Here is a 20,986-nt window from a genome sequence, read left to right on the forward strand (position 1 = left end):
CTCCTTAGAGGATATTTCTTCTGAGTCTTTGGATTGATTTACATCCTTCCCACAGCATAAGAGAAACCCAGGAGTATACTCCAGGAACAAATACAGCAATGTAAGGGACCTAGGTTGAGAGGGAACATGGCTCATAGGTACGGAATCCTTTCCAGGATTTAAAGAGGGAAGATAGGCGTCTATGTGAATGTTCAGAGATTCCTGAGGCTGCCAAGGAAAGCAGAATGCAGGGCTGTGGTCATCACCAAGGCAATGGAAGTGGAGTGGGTGGATTTGCAGATTTGGGAAGGCAGATACAAATTTTGGCAGGAAAGGAAATTCAGAAATACTATCATGCTAACACTATCATCCTCTATCCCAAGGGAAGTCACTGCCAGGGCCAGGCATGAAGAAGCAGCCTTAGATCTGAGCTGTCAGAGCTGCAGGAGCCTACCAGGCAGTGAGGGAAAGGATACTTTATTCTCAAAGCATTTCTTCCCTAGCAAGGTTCTGGCTGAATGGGACTTCCATTCTCAAAGGGCAAAGGAAAGGGATGATACCCAGGCAGCCTCATTGCTAATACAAGGGCTTACCAAATTCCCTTCTCCTTCACCCCAAGCACCAGCACATGAGAGTCTAGACATGATGTAACAGAAGCCCTGGATGTGGTGAAAGACAGACTAGTTATCTGGGGAAGCCAAAACACTGATGGGATTGGCTGCAAATGTACAGAAAATGTGGAGTGCTAGCCACCGTAAGAAAAAGGAAGGTCGACAGGACCGGAAAAGTAGCAGCTACACTGCACAATGAAATATGCCTATGGCACAGGGGTGTACATTCTTGTACACACACACACACACACACACACACACACACACACACACACACACACAACCCCTCCCTGGGATTCTAATCTCCAGACGTCAGGAACACTTCAGACCCAATCCCCACATATACCCCAATAGTAGTGGATGCTCTGTCTCCAAAGTAACCAACCACCCAACCTGCAAAACCCTCCATCATCCCCAAAGAATGCAGTCCTGGAGGCCCCTCCTTGATGACCTCCAGTCCCAGCAACACTAGACAAACTCCCCTTAAACCTCCACATCTTCCAGGCAGTGTAACAACAAGGTTGTACAACTGTACAATCTCACTAAATCTGCACACTAGCTTAAAAGCTGTACAACTGGTTTAATCTCATTAAATCTGCATCATAGCTTAAAATGTTATAAAGTATCTGCAGTGTTTTTAAAGAGTGATTTCATATAAAATTCTAAAAGCATGGCTCCTTTAAAAACACTGGACTTTTAACACTACACACATTTTCATGTTTTATTCAAGTACTTTTATGTTTTCACTGTTTCTAGCTGATATGTATTTTGACATAATGATTTTTTTTTTTTTTTTTTGGTCTCACATAGCTAGCCCACTGGATTTTTCTTCCACTAAATCCAGTTTCTCATCTCCAGTCTCATTGTTAAGTCCCCAAGTAACATTAGCTATTTAAAACCTGAGACTCCAGAGCTAGCTAGCAGGAAACAAAACTCCTGGTTAGCTTCAGGTAGAAAAACCTATAACCAGAACCACAGGTTTCCCCGGGGAGGAGCTGCACTACTGCACCCAGCCCCCAGGCTGCTAAGGACAGTCCTGGAGTAAAGACAAGGTCACCTCGGCCAGCAGGACTGCTGGTCATCCTAATTGCAACTCACCAGCCCCTAAACAGACAGAAAGCTGGTCTTTGTCCCTTGTCTCATGGTATAACGTGTACCCTTGGTTCACCTCTCACAATCAATGCTGGCCCTGAAGGAGCAGCTGCCTGCTGCATGCCAGTCAGCTGCACAGGAAGCCCCACATGCACACAACACATCCTGCTCCACAATGACTCCCGACTTCCCCCTTGCCATTCCACTGTCACTGGCCTTGTTGAGTCCTGTACTGTCCCTTAGACTGTGATGTTTTAACACCCTCCTCCAACTCATCCTTGCACTCTCCCCAGGTAGCCTTAGAGCAGTGGTTCTCAATCTGTGGGTCTCCATCCCTTAGGAGGTTGAACAACCCTTTCACAGGGGTCTCATATCAAATAATTACATTACAATCCCTAACAGTAGCAAATTATAGTTATGAGGAGCAACAAAAATAATTTTATGGTTAGGGTCACAACACAGGGAACTGTATTAGAGGGCTGCAGCACTGGCTTAGAGGTTCCCCCACAACCCACAGAAAGAAGTCCTAGCTCTACAAAGTGGCGTTCAAGCACCCCTAATTTCCAGCTTCTTTTCCCTTATTCCTACCATCTCCACTGGTCTTTCCTCAGTATCACTCCATTCACTCTTCAAGGCCATGCCGCTCCATCTATCTGGGAGGCCTATTAAGCTGCAAACATCCTTCACCAGTTCTAAGCAGCAGCTGGAAACTGTTCCCAGTCTCTAGATCAATGCTATCCACTGCCACAGCTTCTAGCCACATAAGGCTATTTGAGTACATGAATGATGGTGATGGCCTGTCCAAATATGTTTGTATGTGTGTGTATATATATATATTTATATATATGTATAGAATGTTCACAGGATTTGAAGGACTTAGTAATACCCCCAAAGTACCTTAATTTTCTATACTACTTTCACATTAAAATGGTATAGATATTAAGTAAAAATGTGTTAGGTGGATACAATGGAATAAAAATGTATTAACTATACCATTTTAAGACAGTTGGCTTACCTGCTAGAAAAATTAAACTTACATTGAATATCCAGAGTACAGGGCTACTCTGTATTGCTATGAGTCTTCACTTATGTTTTCATTTCTTTAGTCAGCAAACACAATCCCTGACTTGAAGCTCTGTCCAGTGTGGGGAATAGGGGTGGGGGGCTTCATTCCAGCTATGGCTTGCAAACATGTAGCAAGTATAAATGACTGTTTAATGCTGACTACTCAAGACAAATGCTCAACACTAACACCGTCCTTTGTGCTCCTTCTTCCCCCTCAGGTCCTCCCTAAGATGACATCACATGTGGTAAATGAGATTGATAACATACTGCGCAACAAGCCCTACAGCAAAAAGGACTATAGATCATAAGGCAATGCATGAGCCCCAGAATCTGCATGGGTAAAATCATGGTGGGTAGGCAGTGCAGAATGACCTTACTAGACACTCTTTCAATCACTTAGCAGCTTGCTGCTCAACCTCTAGTGTCCCCGGATTCTCTGAGGTTTCTGCTGTTGCTACCACTGTGCACCCTGAATTCTGAACACGTGAAAATTCACAACCCAGAAAAATCCATTCTATTTTCTTATCTTGGACCGGTCCCTATCCTTGCACTGCTCTGTGCACCTCATGCTTCTGCAATGGAGAGAATATTGGGATAAGGGAATCTATTCTCTTCAGACATTCATAACTTAAAGAAGGCTGTACATATATATTTTTGTTTCAAAAGAGCAAAACTCACAGAACAGAAACCGCGTGAGCTGCATAGGAAACAGGATATCCTCGCTCTTATAGTCTTCCTTGGGAGAACAAACAGAACTAATTTACTTATTTTTTTCATATTTCATATTCACATTAGCAAGTTTTAAGTTCCCTAGCTACCATTCAACACTAAAATTTCTAGGTATTTGCTTTCACTATCTTTGAAGTTATTTGTTGTGCTTGACCCTGTACAATTTATCTGGAGTACCCGTTAGGATTCTAACATGTCTATTTGCATATAGAGGCATAAAAGTATGAATACCCCAATCTTTACTAGATATATAATGGCTAATTTATAAAAGGGTTACAATGCTATGGAAACAGCTTTGAATAAAATGTTGTGTTCATTTTTTACAATTTATTAACGCCTGCATATACTTTCAATTGCTTGTAGGCACAATTTCTGCAAGTTTAAATATCTGAGCTTTAAAAATACACACATGCTCAGTTTTTTAATTAAACCTATAAATACCCAGAAAGGCAAGTGTTCGGTTTACCAGTGGGACATTATAATATAATGCTTGGTATTTTCTGAAGAGTCATTAACATGAAAACAAAGCATAGGCAATGTGAAAAAAAAAAAAGTCATTCCTCAGCATATGCTGGATGAATTCACTTGCCCAAAAAGCAAAATATTCAAAAAGCTCCTGATTCTAATTGTATCACAAACTACACTGTATGCATGAGAGCTCTTTGCATGGAATAAAGGGGCTTAGCTTTGTGCTCAGAATCTGAGATACACCCGACCCTGCCTCTACTACTTCACCTCACTGTATCCCACTTGTGAAAAATTGTAAGACTATACTGTGCGGATATCTGCAAATAAGGAGAAAATACAGGGTGTGTTTCTTTCTTTTCTGTAAAGGTGGGGTCATTTTCTAACTCTTTTGTCCATCTGTAGATGGACATAACTACTTTTATCTAGTCAGCAAGCCACACTTTAAGATTTACACAAGAAATATGTGAACTTAAAGTAATTTTCAGATATGTATCACATGGTTAAGTTCTAAATCTTAAACAGTGAAAGATACCAACAAACACATGATGGTTACTACCTAGGGTTTACTAGGCAGTTTGGAAGTTCTGCCCATGAGTATCTGACTGATGATGGAGATTACTTAACTTTCCAGCTATTTATTGTAAATCTAATCCACTGAACTACTGTGTGTGTGAGTGAGTGAAGTGCTGTCTAAAGGAAAATCAACTCCTTTGCTTAGAGTAATAAAGGCATCTGTGCAATTCCATAATAGATCTTCTGGGTCTTTCATTATAAAGCTTAAGACACATACATTCTCTTGTATATAAAATACAAAATGTCACCACGAAACAGTAACCACCTAAATAAATGACATCTGTGGCTACACTGCACTGAAGGCTTAACGGAAGTCACAGGGACCAAAACAGGCTGAAGCAAGGAGGGGTGGTACACACCTTACTCCCAGTTCTGGGGAGGCAGAGGAAGAAGGATCGAGTTCAGCTTAAGATCTCAGCCACCCCGTTCCCACAAAAAGAGGGGGAGGGGAGGGAGAGGGGAGGGAGAGAAAGAGGGAGGGAGAGGAAGAGAAAGAAAGAGACTGAGCTTTGCATTGCAAGCCCTGAGTGCCGGCACATGCACACCTCTAATAGCACTTAAGAAACTACGGCAGGAGGATCTTAAGTTTCTGGCCAGCTTGGACTGCACTTAGAAAACAACTCCAAAAACTTTTGCAGACTTGTTTTTCCTTTTCAACGCATGTGTGCATTTCCATGTGCATACACAATCAGAAATGCACCCGTGTGCATGCGCACGTGCGCGCGCGCACACACACACACACACACACAAATAAAATTAAAATTAAAAAAAAATTAAAGACCCCACCAAACTCCTATGAACTACCCTGTTTGGGACTCTAAAAAAGACTGGAAATAAACTTGGACTGCCCCCAAGAGATATACTGGTATTCTCCACACATGCGCATGTGTACATACAAATCCTTCCTTAGTGTCCCCAGGAACTGCAATGCCTGGTAGGCAAAGAAGCCACGTGAGCAGGAGGGCATAGTAGGTCCCTTTAACTGTGTTGTGCCTGTCACTACCCCACAGACAAGTGGGCAGTAACTTCAACAGTGCATTTACATGTGTAGGAAAGATGGTTAATATAAAACATGTAATAAAGATACTCACATGGTTCACATAAAGAATTGCAGAAAAAACACATTTTTAAAAACAAAGTTTAATCATACTTGTTAAAAACAAGACTTTTTGTAAGAATGTTGAGTATAAATTCAACTTCCATTATTTCAATTAACTTCAAATCCTTTTTCAAATTATCCTTCCCAAGTTAAAACAATATACCAAACAGGGCAAGGTGTAAATTTAGATACAAGACTACTATTAAGTTATGAATGAGTAAATCAAGGAATAAAAATGCTTAACACTAAGATTCTACCTATCTCAGAAAAAGAAAGCAAGCACTCTGAGTGTCCTGTTTTACTGGTGTTACATATGGGTCCTTTCAAGATAAAAACTCTGCCAGGATTTTACTGTCTCTGTATGTCTTACTGAGCACGTCATAATTCTATTTGCCACATTCGGTATGGAGAAGAGATTAGGGGACAGGGTCCATATTTCTAAGTGTAAAGGACTGATACATTAAATCCTTAAAGGGAGCTGGTGATCTGGCTACATGACTTCATACACAGAAATTTATCTGGTAGTATAGAGTTAGAGGACATTTTGAGAATTAAAAACAGACAGCTGTAGGAAACACTCAAGACAGAAAAACACTACACAATTACTCTTCCAGCAAATTTTTGGTTACTAATTCAAGAGAATTAAAAATTTGAAGCTGGCACCTCTATTTCACCATTCCTGAGCTGCTAACAATATTGTCAAATAATGGTGGTAACTTTCTCCCCATCTACACAGGCACTGCCACCTAGTGGCCAGTTTACAACAGCCTCTTAGAAGGTGCTTGGCCCAGCTCCAGTAACAATTTGACGGTGTATCCAATTATTTTATTAGATAAACACACTGGTACACAAACTTTACCAGCCAAATACTGATTAAAACAGAAGAACAAAACACCCTACCTCATGTGTGTTACCTAAATGTACTTTGCATTGAATCTCCTCTCATTTTCCTACTCATTCCACATTTCCTGGTAATGGCACTCAGGTAACAATGTACCACAGAAAAGAACTGAACACTTCCAGGAGGGTGATAAAATGATTTTCAACACAATGAGAAGTCAGGGGACCGTACAAAGGCACTCCTCCCATCTTCCCTAAGTTCTTAATGCAGACCACTGAAACTTCACCTACCAGCACACAAACAGCTCAACTCGTGGTGAACACATCTTTAAACTCAGAAACAGTATCATGCGTTCCTCCGAAGTTTACAAGTAGAAACTAAATACTAGGAGTATTTCCCTCGGAGGTGCCATTCTAGGAGTCCTGGGTGTGGTGCACAGTGAACAGGACGAGGAAGTCAGTGATCCTAAGTGGGAAGTCATCTAAATCTAGACGTTATGGTACACACACACAGAATCTGCACACATGGGGTGGGCGGGGCATGACGTGAGGCCGCTCTTCGCTAACCCCCAGACAAGTGTGATCAGCATTTGCTCACAAACGACAAGAACCCTGGGCAAAAGGGGACAGACTTATTCAAGCCCTCCTAGAAAAATGCTGACAACCCTTTCAAACCACTGTAAATTCCTTGGAGAGTTCACTGAATTCCAGGGCTAAGTTCACAAAACATTCTTCTGGTCTCTCATGTGTCAATAATCAGGAAAGAAGTGTTTTCTCACTTAATATTCTGCCTGTGGTGCTGAGAGCCTGGTCACAGAAAACAATGATTCCAGTGACTTCACACATCAAACCAATATGGCAGGGTCAAGCTGACCTCCCTGGCCGCCCAAGGCCAAAGCCATACAGCCGAACAGTGTGTGCTTTAGTTTCACAGGCCAACACTCATAGGCTGGGGACTATTTTTAGGTTACTACCTTGGCTGCCTTTCTTTTAAAAAAAAAAAAAAAGTTGCAAGTTTCTCTCCCTCAAAGTGAAGAGGCCATGTTTTTGAGTTATTATAAATTACAAACTCAGAGACTTCTGTTTAATCCCTTGGGAAGAAGATTCACTGAGATTTACAGTCAAAAGTTGTAATATTGTGCTTGGAACACAGAGAACCAGTTATTAACTTCTTCCTCCTATTATAAATAATAACAGCTCAGTCCAGGTTACCATGACCTCTGACAGATGTAGGAAACAAGTTATTTTCTCCTCTTGTGATTAGAGCACATTGCAAGACTTCTTGCCTTTTAATAAATGTCCTGGTACTCTGAGTTTCCCTTTCAATTCAATTTAATTTCAACAATCTGTCAAAAGAGCCAATAAACAAACACTAAATTACATTCTATTGCATTTTTAAACCCTCCAACTCCAGACTATAAAAACATCTTGTGTGTCTCCCAACCTGGCCACCCTGATACTTTTCCATATAGCACAGGCCACACATAGATACAAAGGCAGGGGGCCAAGCTACACGGTCTACTTGGAGCCAGTAGAGAGCAAGGCGATGAGTCCAGAGGAAGCACTTATGGACAAAATGTAGTTCCTGCAAGAATATGTTAAGGAAAAAGTGAGATCCCAAAATTAGTTTTTCAACAATCAAAGAGCTTTTCCTTATTGAAACAAGTATGTGCATGTAGTTTCACTGTCTGGAAACGAAATTTACAATATGGAAGGCTATAAAACATGACAAAATACCCACAAGCAATGTGTTTCAATATTAAAAAAGACATTTGAGCCGGGCGGTGGTGGCGCACGCCTTTAACCCCAGCACTCGGGAGGCAGAGCCAGGCGGATCTCTGTGAGTTGGAGGCCAGCCTGGGCTACCAAGTGAGTCCCAGGAAAGGCGCAAAACTACACAGAGAAACCCTGTCTCGAAAAACCAAAAAAAAAAAAAAAAAAAGACATTTGAGTCAAACCTAGAAAGAAATAACAATCACAAAAAACACATCTTAGTTCCACTTAAACCCTCACAAAAAGAGCTAGTCTGAGCACATCAGACACAAAATAGTAAAGGGGAAAATTCTCATGTCAGAGTCCTGCTACAGTTGGCCTATAAGACAAGGAGGTTCGGGAAGTTCATGGCTATTTACAACCTCTTTAAGCAAACCATTCTGGGGCCATTCTGGCAAGACCTACCAGTATTCCCAAAAGACGTGAGTTGGAAGGTGTCTGATGTTTTATTACACCATAACCTCTGATTGTTAAAAGTCTGGCTGCATCTTCCTGGATAACACCTTTAATAAAAAAATTCCTTCAATAAAAGAAAAATGACTGTTGGCCAAAGCTCACTTTAAAAGCATCTTGAAATGTACCTACCATATGCAAGTACCCTGGCCATCCACCTAACCAGCAGATGTGCGTAATGGAACTAGTGAAGATAGGACACTGACTGATTTTGACTCCTTTTAGACAGGTAAGTGGACGAAGTCATACATACAATATAAGACTGCTTTATAACACTTGCCACTTACCATAAAACTAACTTATAGACTTAAAAAACACTAAATCAAGTCAGAAACTTTTAAGTTCTAAGTCCATAGACACCTGCCTAAAGTTAGTACTATTTAACTGACTCTGAGAAGTTTTTGTTTCCACTAACATACCAGATGGCTTAAAAATAAAACAAGCTACTGTTTATAGCTTCTGAAAACTTTTAAAAGATACACCGTGGGGTTGAAGTTCTTCAGTATAAAGAAGGAAGCAACAATGACCAAAACCAGGAACAGAGTGTTGTTATAGAAGATGGAAAATGTTGTGGCTTCATAATCGGCAACTTCATTCTTCTTCCACAAGATTCTACAGATACAAAAACAGGTCAAACAAGTTTATAAATGTGACCAAAAACTTTAAATACCAAATGGTTCTCATTTATTACAAGACAAACTTTTCCTTGTGTTCAAGGCTGAAATGCATTTGCAGTATTAAATTTAGAGCACATTATCTCCTTTTTTCCACTGAATTCTGTTTTCCTTGTGGATGCTAAATAACAGTTGCTGGGTGTGTTATCATTTCCCCAAACAGCCAAGGCTGCAGTAGAAGGGAATGACATTAATTGCAAATGGCATGATTTTATAAGCACCTAAAATAGGTGTCTTTGCTTAAGAGTCTCAGGAAAGAAGTACGCTGCCTGAGGCCTGTAAACCAGCCACACACGCCCCAGGATTGCTATGGATGTGGCCTAACCCATTTACAGATGATGCCGTATCCTTAGTTAGGTCTGCACTCAAAACTTAGTCTCAGTGGTTGCTATGGCTTGGGCCTCTTTGGCTTTAGTCCTCTAGCTGCACTCTAGCCTAAGGTTCTCTAATCTATGGGCTTCAGCCTTTAGCTTCACAACTTAAAGAGGTACTGCCAAGAACAAAGCTAGCCACGATCTTACCAGGTCTATCGTCAGCTGTCTTTACTAAATTCGAAGAAGGGATTTACATGATTTTTAGGATGATGTTTTTAACTTCTATACAATTCTTACTTTTAAATCTGTTTCAATTGATCCCATATTTATCTGCCTTTTATCCCTCCAAATTGGCCAAAAGGATGTTTCAGAATGCTTTTGATTAAAGCAGATTTTATTCCACTTGGCTAATTAACTTAGCAAAGTCATTTTTTAAAGAGTAGACTGTGATCCATTGGTGGGGTATGAAATGAAGTTGTTCAACTGCCTAGGAAAATTAACCGAGTGGGTTGAGACTTGCTTTTCTTCTTTAATGTAACAGGAAAAAAAAATATTGAGAATCCATCACACACAGCATGGTAATTACTGTTTTCTGAAATATTTGTATATATGTACAAATTATGAGAATCCATCACACACAGCATGGTAATTACTGTTTCCTGAAATATCTGTATATATGTACAAATTATTATACTTGGTTAAAAGGTGAAATGCTGCTTCACTGTGGAGTCATCATCAGAAAGATTAAAAACTGAAACTCTAGATGCTTTGTCCTCCCTGGATGAAACAGTGCCCTCTCACCCACCATCACAGACACTACTAACCAACATTTCTACTTACGTGTGCTCTAGTCCAATTCAAGAAGCTTGGCTGTAAGAGCTAAAATGAGGGTATCATCACTCATCTTCACCATGAGAAATCTATAGTCTCTAATAATACTTATGCTCTATTTCCTTGATTTTTACAAATACTACAACTTAATAAACTTACTCTACTTTGGAAAACAGGAAGAACATTACATTAAAGTATAGCCAACAATTAAAAACATTCTGATTTCAAAGAAGAGTAAATGTAAATCTAAACTGGAGGAAATATTTTACCACTCTTACACTGCTCCAAGGAAATCAAGCACAGTAAGGCACACAGGCCCAATGCACTGAATGCTGAAAAATACTCAGAATCAACACAGCTATTTTTAACTCTGGCATAAGACCCAGTGAGCTATGGCATGCTTTTATTCTGCTGATTAAATCATCCCAGTGACATCTGAGAACGTCTCCCTAACTCTCTTCCTGCCATGACCTGAAACAGAATCACCTCCAAAACAACTAAGATCCAAGTCTGACCATCCAATCCAAGATGCTACCCTCGCTCCCACGTTACACCAGGGTATTCAAGTCAGGACCATCCAAATGTCTTCAAAACACTTCCGGTGCACCACATACTGGTTATTTTGAAATAATTTAAAAAAACCAAATGTATCATTACCAATGGTTCTACCAAGGCTTCACTGGTAGAATCATTCTTCAGGGACAGCTTACTAAAAAAAGGCAAGAAGGAAAGACCAAACGGCAACTGTTACAAACAGATAATACAGAGAAAGAGCTTCAGGAAACTGGGAAATAACAGTCACACCTCCAGCACCTGCTCAATCTCTAACTGGCCACTGCTTATTTCCATCCAGGGCGAGGGGCTTGACAGATACACACCTAAAAGCTATAAATGGAGCCTGGAGAGAGACACAAAATGTTGTACCTTTTCTTACACCAAATCTTTTGCAAGCAGCTTATCCTCTAACAGCAACTAACCGAATCTTAATGAGTCTCTGATCTGTTATCCAGATCAATTGAGTCTCGATCTGGGTAACAGCATTTCTGTGACAGAAATACTAAGAGCACTAATTTCTACTGGTGACAAGAGCAATCTCAAAATCTGCACTTTACACATCCACCTGACACAACTGTGAATAGCTAAGTCAACACATGGCAAAGAGTTTCACTCTCAGTTCCCGTTCTGACTCATTGCTAATGACTACCTGAACTAGGCACTGAGAAAGATTCTGAGACGTCCCAGGATCAAAAACCAACACACATAGCAGCCCAGGCAAGTCTGCAGTTGCAAGTGAGACCTGTTTGCCATTTCCAATATGACCACCTCCAAAACCTTTACAACTGTGTCAATTACTCTGAAATTTGGGTAACTATGACATGTACCCCAGTTTAGCAAATACTGTCCTATACAATTCAACAAGGGTTTTATGGTTACTGATTCTCTAACTTTTATTTCTACTCAAAATTATTCAACCAAAGAGCTCTGCAGTCAAACCTCCTGACAGCTCCCTACAAAAGGCCTTCACTACCATGATTTTAATACCATATCCTCAGTTTTATCAAGTATCCACAGAAGACAATCATTTTCTTCAGGTTTGGTGTCTTTCTAAACCACTGCAGAAGCTCTGTTCATTAAGTTACTTGGTGTTCTTTAAATCAGGATCCACTTGATAAAGTCCTTCATGGGCTAGTGCCAGCAAGATTTTTCTCAGGGCTTCCATGCCATGCCGCTTCCATCAGTGAGAAAAGAGCATGACCTCACGCACTTCCTGAACACTTGGGAACTCAAAAGTAAGCACAATGCTCAAATGCTGGACCAAATTCCAAAGTCATCATTTAAACACCTTTTCTTCCCGTTAAAGAGTTTTCGATCTTATAAAATTATATTACTCTGCAAGGCCCACACCAAGTCTTTCTGGGGAAAAGTGCAGTCAAGTCTTGTCCCACAAAGCACCTTGCTAAAGCTTAAGATCCATGAAAACAACCACGCTAAGCAACAATGACTTTCTGGTAACTCTTATGCACCAGTTTACTTGACCACTTTGGGGTTTAGGCACTTCATACTGATGGACTGTTTAAGAAGTCTTCTAAGTGCAGCTGGCCAGGAGGAAAAAAAATGGGGGTTAACAAACATACCACCACAAACTCAGGCAACAGAGGACAAATGCAGTCCTTTCTTTCCCCAGTCACTGCATTCAGCATCCATACATGCCAGGGACACCCCTGGGGAATTTGGGGTCACAACTACTAAAAATGTTAACATAATACCCTATAACACTACAGACTTGGAAGGGTTAACTGGCATACAAGGGCACAGAAGGAAGCTCTGTTGCTTCCTAAATTCCGGTGCAACAGTTACTAGTTAAGCTCTCAAGTTAGCCAGCCTCTATTACCAGGGATCTATGTATCGACAGCCAAGTTACTCTAAGCTTTCTGGACCTTACTTTCCTTGGGCATAAAACGGAGTCTGTTACTTGTATGTATGTGTTTTCAGAGCTGACCATTTGGTAGTGGATAACCAGTTGGTGTGCTCTTCCCTGGAGGAGACTAATTCTCCCCGTCTCAGCATTCTTAATTGCCTGTAGTTCTTTGTGCAGGGCTGAGATCTCATGAGCTTTCCCCTTCCACATCCTCGTCTATCGGTGTCTTCCTCTTCCTTGTTCAGGTCACATTTAGGCATCTAAGCTGATGACGTTTCATGGCTGTTGCTTCTCTGACATTTTTAGTAGACCAGAATCTCATAGCAAATTTCCTGTTCCTCTGGTTCTTACACTCTTTCTCTGCCCTCTTCAGGAGTGACTCCTGAGGCGTAAATGCAGGAATCGTGTTGCAGATGTACACCTAACCCTTTAGAACACATCAGCTATATAGAGCTGAGAGAAAAGGCTCCAGTAGTAACAAAACTCAAAAACAATCAGCTATTCCTATCACCGTGGCTACTACTTATACAATTCCAACGTCTATCATCTTTAATGAGAAGTCTAACACTTTAAACAAGAAGCCAAGCGGGTGGAGAGACAGATGAAGGAGTGCTTGAGGGCAAACACGATGACCAGGCAGACCCCAGCAGCCATATGGAAGTCGGCCATGGTCCCGCGCATCCTGGAACCCCAGCTCCAAGGAGACAAGACGTTCACTAGGGCTTGTGAACCCTTGTGGGTTGTTCCTGGTTCAGCAGGAGAAAGAACACAGTGGGGAGTGATGGAGGAAATACCTAACACCATCTTCTGGCCTCTAAATGCATACGCATACACGTGTACACACACACACACACACACACACACACACACACACAGTCTAACCTTTCATCTTTCTCCTTCCGAGACATCTTTCTATTATCAGCTTCAGAAAGTTTTCGGGTCACTTCTTTGGAAACAGCATCCTCCCTCTTCTGTGCTACTCTGAAAGAAAACACAAAAAGAAAAAGGTTTCCACGTGCTCTAGAGATGAAAATCAGTCTTGCAAAACACTCTGTACTCATATTTTATATTGGCAACTAAATGACACTTTACATTTCAAGAAAGTCAACTGGACACAAAGTTCCAAATTTATTACATTGTACAAGCCTAAGAGAAGTTCAAGAAACTCTCAAGATACGGTTTCTTAGTCATGGGATTTGATTTCTGCTTGTATTTAATATGGGTATAAAAGCCAAATGAAATGCTACTAGCACAACTCTCTAGGAATCATTGTGATTACATTTTATTTCCTAAAGTTCACAGGGGATATTTTATTACTGATGTGATCCAATCTTGATTTAATACATGAAGGAAAATAACTATAGTATCTGAAAGCTATGCTTATAACTCCATTCCAAAGGATAATTTTATTTAAAAGAAGTAATAGAGTATGGTCAGAGCCCACTGCTTTGAGTTAACACTGAGTCAGACAGAAGAGTTTGATCAAGAAGTCAGATCAGAATCTCCAGATCTTAGTTGGGGGGATGTGGGAGTTGCTACAGCTGGACATGATAGCAAATGCCTGTAATCCCAGTGCTTGGGAAGTGGAAGCACAAGGTTCAGGAGTTCAAGGCCAGCCTCAGCTACATGGTATCTTGTCTCAAAAAAGTATACAAAGATCAAGCCCGGCAGTGGTGGTGCATGCCTTTAATCCCAGCACTTGGGAGGTGGAGGCAGGCGGATCTCAGTGAGTTTGAGGCCAGCCTGGTCTACAAAGGACCAGGCACCAAAACAACACAGAGAAACCCTGTCTCAGAAAACAAAACAAAACAAAAAAAGGATACAGATCAAAACAATAACAAAAATCTACAGATGAATTTTATCAGGTAGGGTTATTAGTAAAGTGGTATATTTAAATAATAAAATATAAAGAGCCACCCATAGACTAAGACACTTATATTCAACATAGTGCATTTTTTACAGAATGAGAGCTACAGTTAGCCCTACAGAAGAGAAAGTAGTAATGACAACACACAAACTTCCAGAGTAGCTAGCAGCCCAACAGTGCTCCCACTATGAAAGTATTCAACATGGCATCTCAACAGGATAGAGCAGAGACAGAAGCCTGTTCACTGTGTTCAAGGCCTCAGATTTACATTAGCACACTATATTAGTTCTGGTCAGTAGACCAAGGAAAACTGGAGAAATTGGGATGGACTCCAAGAGAACACCCAAGATCATTCACTCAACACAAGTGCCTCTAGAATCTAGAGTCTAGATGCAACGTGAGCACAGACTATAGCTGACTTTCCCATGCCTCCATCTCTAGCTTTCACTCAAGAGCAAAGTTAGAACTAACACTGATAAAAAGTAAACTTCAACTAATATATGTTTTTAAAGGGTCGTGGTTACTTTCTAACTTTATAATCCCAAATTGGTAACCCAAGGGAGGTAAAGCTAAGAAAAATAGATGAGTTAAGGGGTCGGATGTTTAGAATCCTCTAGGGTACATTTTTATTCCAAAGATCCAAGCTCATATGACTTTATTATATATATAAAAAAAAAAATCACCCCTTTGGGTGTTTCTTTCATTCCTGAGAAGCTGGGTTCTTAAGACTCCTCTCTCAGCCAGCCTCTCTAGCAAACAAAGAACTATTTCCAGAACTTAACTTCAGGCCCTTTTTCTCTATAGAAAGCCTCCAAAGAGATGGGAGTGGACAAAAGGTCCATAGCTGAACATCAAAACACACATACACATACTCTTAGGGTCAGGACTCAAAAACATAAGTCTTCAAAAGAATTACTTACCCATAAGCTCCTCTATGGACTATATGCAGAACAAATCTACCTGAAAGACCTCAACCAGATAACCAACTTCTCTTCTAGTAGTCTATTATTTACCAACTAGAGACTCAACCACCACCAGGTTCACTCAAAAAAGAGGTCCTCTCCAGTATCAGATGTCTTAAGTCTGCTGGAGAATAAATCTCACTCAGTCAGTTTCTAACAAGACAAGCCACTCCAGGGGCCCAGGACACTATCAACTGAGATAGCTCATGGGAACTATTTTTTGTGATCCTATTTCACCTCCCCGGCTTCTTTGTTACTGTTAAAATCCTTATCTTACTCCTCTGGAGTCAAAAATATACAGGAAAAACATACAGCCCAAGACAGCACACTTAGAGTAGCAGAGCAGACACTGGACTCCAGACTTGTTGGCTCTGGAGCTATCTTCTGTCACCACAGGCTACAGGCATTCCCGCTCTCACTGCGTCTGTAAGCCTCATGCAGCATGGAAACCTACGCTGCTTTACTTTAGGACTACTGTGGGGAGGGGCAGGTCGAGGCCAGAGGACAGCTCGTGGGACTTTTCTCTCATCCATTGTGGGTTCTGGTAAACAAATTCGGGTCACTGGCTTGCATGGTAAGTTCTTCTACCCACTGAGCCATCTCACCGGCCCGAAATCTATAGTTTCTCTGTCAGCGACAATACTTACTACCTCAAAACTACGACTAAAGGAAATTCTACTTAGGAGTATACTGAAATTTTACTAAACTGTATCAATAACCGTTCTAAGAGATATAAAGTAAAAGATATAGCAGTTGCCCTCAAGAAGCCTAGAGTAGCACTCAGGTAAAAAGAACAATTTGATCCCAAAGAAGTACATAAACAGTTAGTGGTATTCAAAATTAGTAACAAATCTCAACACCAAAGGAACTGAGCTACGAGGGATTATAAAGGACAGTCATGCAAGATTCTATTTCTGATGGATTCTATATTCATAGACATCCATGTCCCATAAGAACACAGTCTGGAGAGAAGAGGATGAAATGAGCCGAATCTTGAAACGGCAGGTGACAAAGAGACTGTCAGACAGGAGGATGACAGAGATGAGCCGATCAGGCTGCTGGTCCAGCAGAACTGCAATCGTGAAGCCAACAAGCCTTTGTGTGCTCAGAAAGACAGCAGCTGCTCAGGCCACTGCTGGCCCATCTCTTAAATAAAACTATGGTGGTATTTTATTTGTACTGAAATGTGATTTTAATTGTATGTTAATAAATAAAGTTGCCCGGGCGTCAGAGCTATTAGAGCCATAGCAAGAGCGTGGCGGTGGTGGCGCACGCCTTTAATCACAGCACTTGGTAGACAGAGCTAGGTAGATCTCTGTGTGTTCAAGGATACAGCCAGCATTGGAGACACACGCCTTTAATCTCAATCCCAACCATAGAAGACCTGGAAGTCTCTACAGACAGGCAGTGACGAGGCAGTCATGTGTTTGGGTTTACAACCAATGAGAAGGCAGAACAGAAAGACTATAAAGACAAACACACAGGAAGTAGCTCCTTTTCGGAGAGCTCTCTTGACTGAAGCAGGAAGGGTAAGGCTCTTAGTTCTGACCTCTTGGCTTTCTTCTCTGAATCGGCTCTGTGTTTCTTATTTAATAAGACGGTTGGTTACATCTACATAAAACCCTGTTAACTAAGATCATAATATACTATTAATTCCTTGTCAACTGAAAGAGCCTACTATGAAGACAACAAAACAAAGAAATGATCAAAATCAGGTAAGATTCTCTGGAAAGGTTTTATGAGTCTTGAAATAATAGACATTTAGGAACAGAAAACGGGGGTCATGAATGGAAATGGGCACAAGACACAATTAAAGGCTGACAAGAAGGCTAAGCCTAACTCTGAAGGGTGAGGCTTCAGAGGAAGGAAGCAGATGACTCTGATTCTAAGAAGCTGAAAGGATTTTTGGTGTTACTGAATTAGAAAAAAAAAAGACCATGATGTGTTTAAAATAGTTAAAAAAAAAAATGACAGATAAAGAGGAATGTATCACTTCTCAGTCTTTTCACTAAAATATGTGATCTTTTAAAAATTATTATTATTACTATTACTATTATTATTTTGCCTGCACATATGTCTGTGCACCAGACATGCCTGGTGCCCACAGAGGCCAGAAGGCAGCAGAATCCCTAGAACTGCAGTTATAAACAGTTGTGAGCCACCACGTGAGTGCTGGAAATTGAAACTGAGTCCTCTGGAAAAGCAGCCAATACATTTAACCACTGAGCATCTCTCCAGTCCCTCATATGTATGTGTAATTTTATCCAATAAAATACGGATGATGTAAAGAAAAAGTACCATCAAATTGCTTTATACGGTCCCTGTCGGAGTAGGCCCTATGTTTTTGTTTCAGAGACCAGATGGAGACTGCTGTATCAGTCCAAACAGAAAATTTCTAATCAAGTGTGGATACTATGGGAAATTTTTTTTAAAAAGATGAAATACATAGCATGTTTAAGCTCAGAATCTCTACTGCCTTTAAAAAATTACTTTAGAAGCTGGAGAGATGGCTCAAGCAAATTAAGAGCACATATTGCTCTTGCAGAGGACCTGGGTTCAGTTCCCAGCACCCATGTCAGGTGGCTCAGAACTATGTGTAATTCAAGCTCCAGGGGATCTAACACTCTTTTCTGGCCCCCGCAGGCAAGGGTGCACTCGTGCATACAAACACAAACACACACACACACACACACACACTTCAAAATAAAAAGTAAATTTTAAAAAAAATTGCTTAAAAAAAAAGCCAAATCCAAAAGGTGCTATTGAATAAACCAGAGAATATCCTGCTACCCCAAAAGTGTATATGAAAGTAATTCTAGAGAACATCTTTTCAAATTAAATATTAATTCATACTCTGCTTCCCAAGAGGACCACAGCACTCTGAAATAATAAATTACAACTAGTATGGTTGCTCATACCTATAATCCCAACACCACTCACAAGATCAGCCTGGGCTACAATAAATATTGCAATCATTCCTAAGTCTACACTCTCCTGTTTACTCTTGAGGAAAGCAGAGTATCCATGTGCTTATTACATAAAATTTACTGAGGTAAAACTTGGGTTTTCTTCTCCAAAAGCTATTAAAATAATTTGTCTTATAATATCTGTGATTTCGAAATCCAAGAAATATTGTTACCTTCTATAGTGAATACACTTACGAGACAACAAAAATGTAAATGGCATTGAAAATGTCAGAGAATCTTCTTTTTTAAAGTTGCTTCCAAAATTAGTAAATAGAGAGCCCAGAACAATTTCTAGAAAGAACTCCATTGAGTTTCTTCTAATATTAATTCATTTGGTAGATTTGCTTTTCTGATGAAACCAGCGATGACAAACTAGTGCTTAAATATTCCAATTCCACTCCCGACATCTATTTCCACCAAAGTGTGAGATGGCTCAAGGGGTTATCAATTCCCCAGGTATCAATATGCCTTATTCCCAAAATAGAGACACACACACACACGTTTCAAACTGATGCTGTGTTATAATTGTAAAGCATCTTTAAGAAGACACTCTACCATAAAATATGCAGTCTATTCACAGGGACTCTTGAAAAATGTACTTACTTGTGCTTGAGGACAAATTTTACATTCTTGTATGCAAAGGCTACCAAGTAAGTGCTCACTAACGTCATCACACTGTAGAGAACAGCAGACTGGATGAGATCCATATGCCATATGCGCCAGTACAACCCTGAGTTCAGACAAAAGGAAGAGAGGGACACAAATGGGAACAAACATTACCACCCCATGACACAAGCCTGCCAGGTCAATTACAGCTAAACCAGGTAAAAGAGTTAGTAAATCCCACCCAAACTGGGGAACTTCACTAAAGTGAGATATCCAATAAACATGGTTAGTCTCAGTTCAGGGCTTTCCCAGTCCATGAAGTTGGGTTGTGGGGGTATGACTGTCTAGAGATTTCTTCTAACTTGAGAAAAAAATGGAAATAAAAAAAAAAAGCCACAAATAAGAATTCAAATTTCATTCACGGGGTACTAGTATACTATTTGATATAAAATGCCTAATACAGGCCATTTTTATCCAATGCTGTCCAATAACACTGGTTTACTTGCTGACGTGGCTGCTCTCTGAAATCAAAGCAAAGCTTTGTCCGGCCAGTGAAACAGGGGGCTCTACACCACATTCGCTGCACGCTGAGTTTTTACAAGGGCGTACATAATAAAATACGTTTGGATGTGACTGGCCTGCAACAGTGTGGCAGTGTGGGCCAAGAGACAGAAACTCGGAAGACCTGAGCTCGAACACCGCCTTGGCCTGCCTGGTCTGCAGTTTCCCATTCAAACGAAAAGTCTAGAGTTGCTCTCGCAGGGTTATTAAAATCCTAAACAAGGCTGATCGCTGACCTCTGACTTCTGGCCCTGGCCTAACTTCTGTCATTCTGCAAATCCAAAGGATGCTCAGGGGTGAGGGGAGGTTCGCCACCGGTCACGCTGCTAATGCAGTGCGGGATATCGGTGGGTCTCTCATCTGGTTCACTGAACACCTCATAGTGTCAAACAACAGTTGTGAGAACAGGTGGCGACATGTGTGTACCAATCAGAGAATCCGGGCCAGGACCCGCGCCCGGCTCAAACGCACGCCACAAATGATTCCCGGGGACGCCGCCCCCGACCCTCGACCGCCCGCCTCCCCGCCGCCTCTGGCCTCCCCACCGCGCCCGCCACGTCCCCGCCGCCGCCCGCCCGCAGCTCACAGATGGGGATGGCAGACACGATGAACGCGTTCCCGAAGAACAGCGCCGACGACTTGGCCGACAGGTTGCGGCTGAAATCCTGAAGGAGCAGGTCCTCCTCGGACTGCTGCTTGGAGCCGCCTTTGGGGGCCATGGCGGAGCTGAAAGTCGGAGGCCCGGAGCAGGAAAACCCAGAGAGCACCGATAGCCGCGTGTCCGCCCGAGCCGCGTATCCGCCCGCGACCCGTCAGCGTAACGCCGAGGCGGGACTCCGCAGGGCACGCTGCGTCGGGATTGGCCACCCTGCCGCAGCTGCACAAGCCTCGAGGTACAATTGGGCATGCAAACAAGACTTCCGCATTTCTTAAGGCACGTGACGCTACAGCGCCGCAAGGAATGGAGGGATTTGTAGTTTAGTGTATGTACTTGGCACTCAAGGTAGCTCAAGCTGGTCTCCGATTTGCTTGCCACATTCTCCAAAGAGCTTGCATAGCTGACTTGAACCACCACACAAGCAGTACTCTGTTTTAACTAACGAG

General features: G+C 41.5%; 2 protein-coding genes across 3 annotated transcripts in view; one reads left to right on the forward strand and one right to left on the reverse strand.

The window, feature by feature from the left end:
- The window catches only part of Kcnab1 (potassium voltage-gated channel subfamily A regulatory beta subunit 1), a 382,887-nt gene extending 378,195 nt beyond the window's left edge, over nt 1-4,692 (forward strand). For both annotated transcript variants that reach the window (XM_052731508.1, XM_052731509.1), the window contains exon 14: nt 2,966-4,692. In XM_052731508.1, the coding sequence (XP_052587468.1) occupies nt 2,966-3,055 (90 nt within the window). In that variant the 3' untranslated portion in view covers nt 3,056-4,692. The remainder of the gene's footprint in view (nt 1-2,965) is intronic.
- Nucleotides 4,693-5,639: 947 nt separating this feature from the next.
- Nucleotides 5,640-20,695, reverse strand: Ssr3 (signal sequence receptor subunit 3). Its single transcript, XM_052731510.1, has 5 exons — nt 20,469-20,695; nt 19,319-19,445; nt 13,803-13,901; nt 9,163-9,294; nt 5,640-8,041 (listed from the first exon to the last, which is right to left on the reverse strand). The coding sequence occupies exons 1-5, from the start codon at nt 20,599-20,601 to the stop codon at nt 7,975-7,977; spliced, it is 558 nt and encodes a 185-aa protein (XP_052587470.1). The 5' UTR covers nt 20,602-20,695; the 3' UTR covers nt 5,640-7,974.
- Between the last annotated feature and the right edge of the window lie 291 nt (nt 20,696-20,986).

Source organism: Peromyscus californicus, unplaced genomic scaffold (assembly GCF_007827085.1).
Source record: "Peromyscus californicus insignis strain IS unplaced genomic scaffold, ASM782708v3 Scaffold_9__1_contigs__length_137607984, whole genome shotgun sequence".
NCBI lineage: Eukaryota > Metazoa > Chordata > Mammalia > Rodentia > Cricetidae > Peromyscus > Peromyscus californicus.

Bases quoted from the DNA above. Each gene is read 5' to 3' on its own strand.
- Ssr3 (XM_052731510.1), bottom strand. From the start codon at position 20,601: ATGGCCCCCAAAGGCGGCTCCAAGCAGCAGTCCGAGGAGGACCTGCTC. The intron at 9,295-13,802 runs GTTAGACTGTGT...TTGTATCTGTAG, and splicing joins CGGAAGGAGAAAGATGAAAG to AATCTTGTGGAAGAAGAATG. The intron at 8,042-9,162 runs GTATCTTTTAAA...ATATTCTTGCAG, and splicing joins AAGAACTTCAACCCCACGGT to GAACTACATTTTGTCCATAA.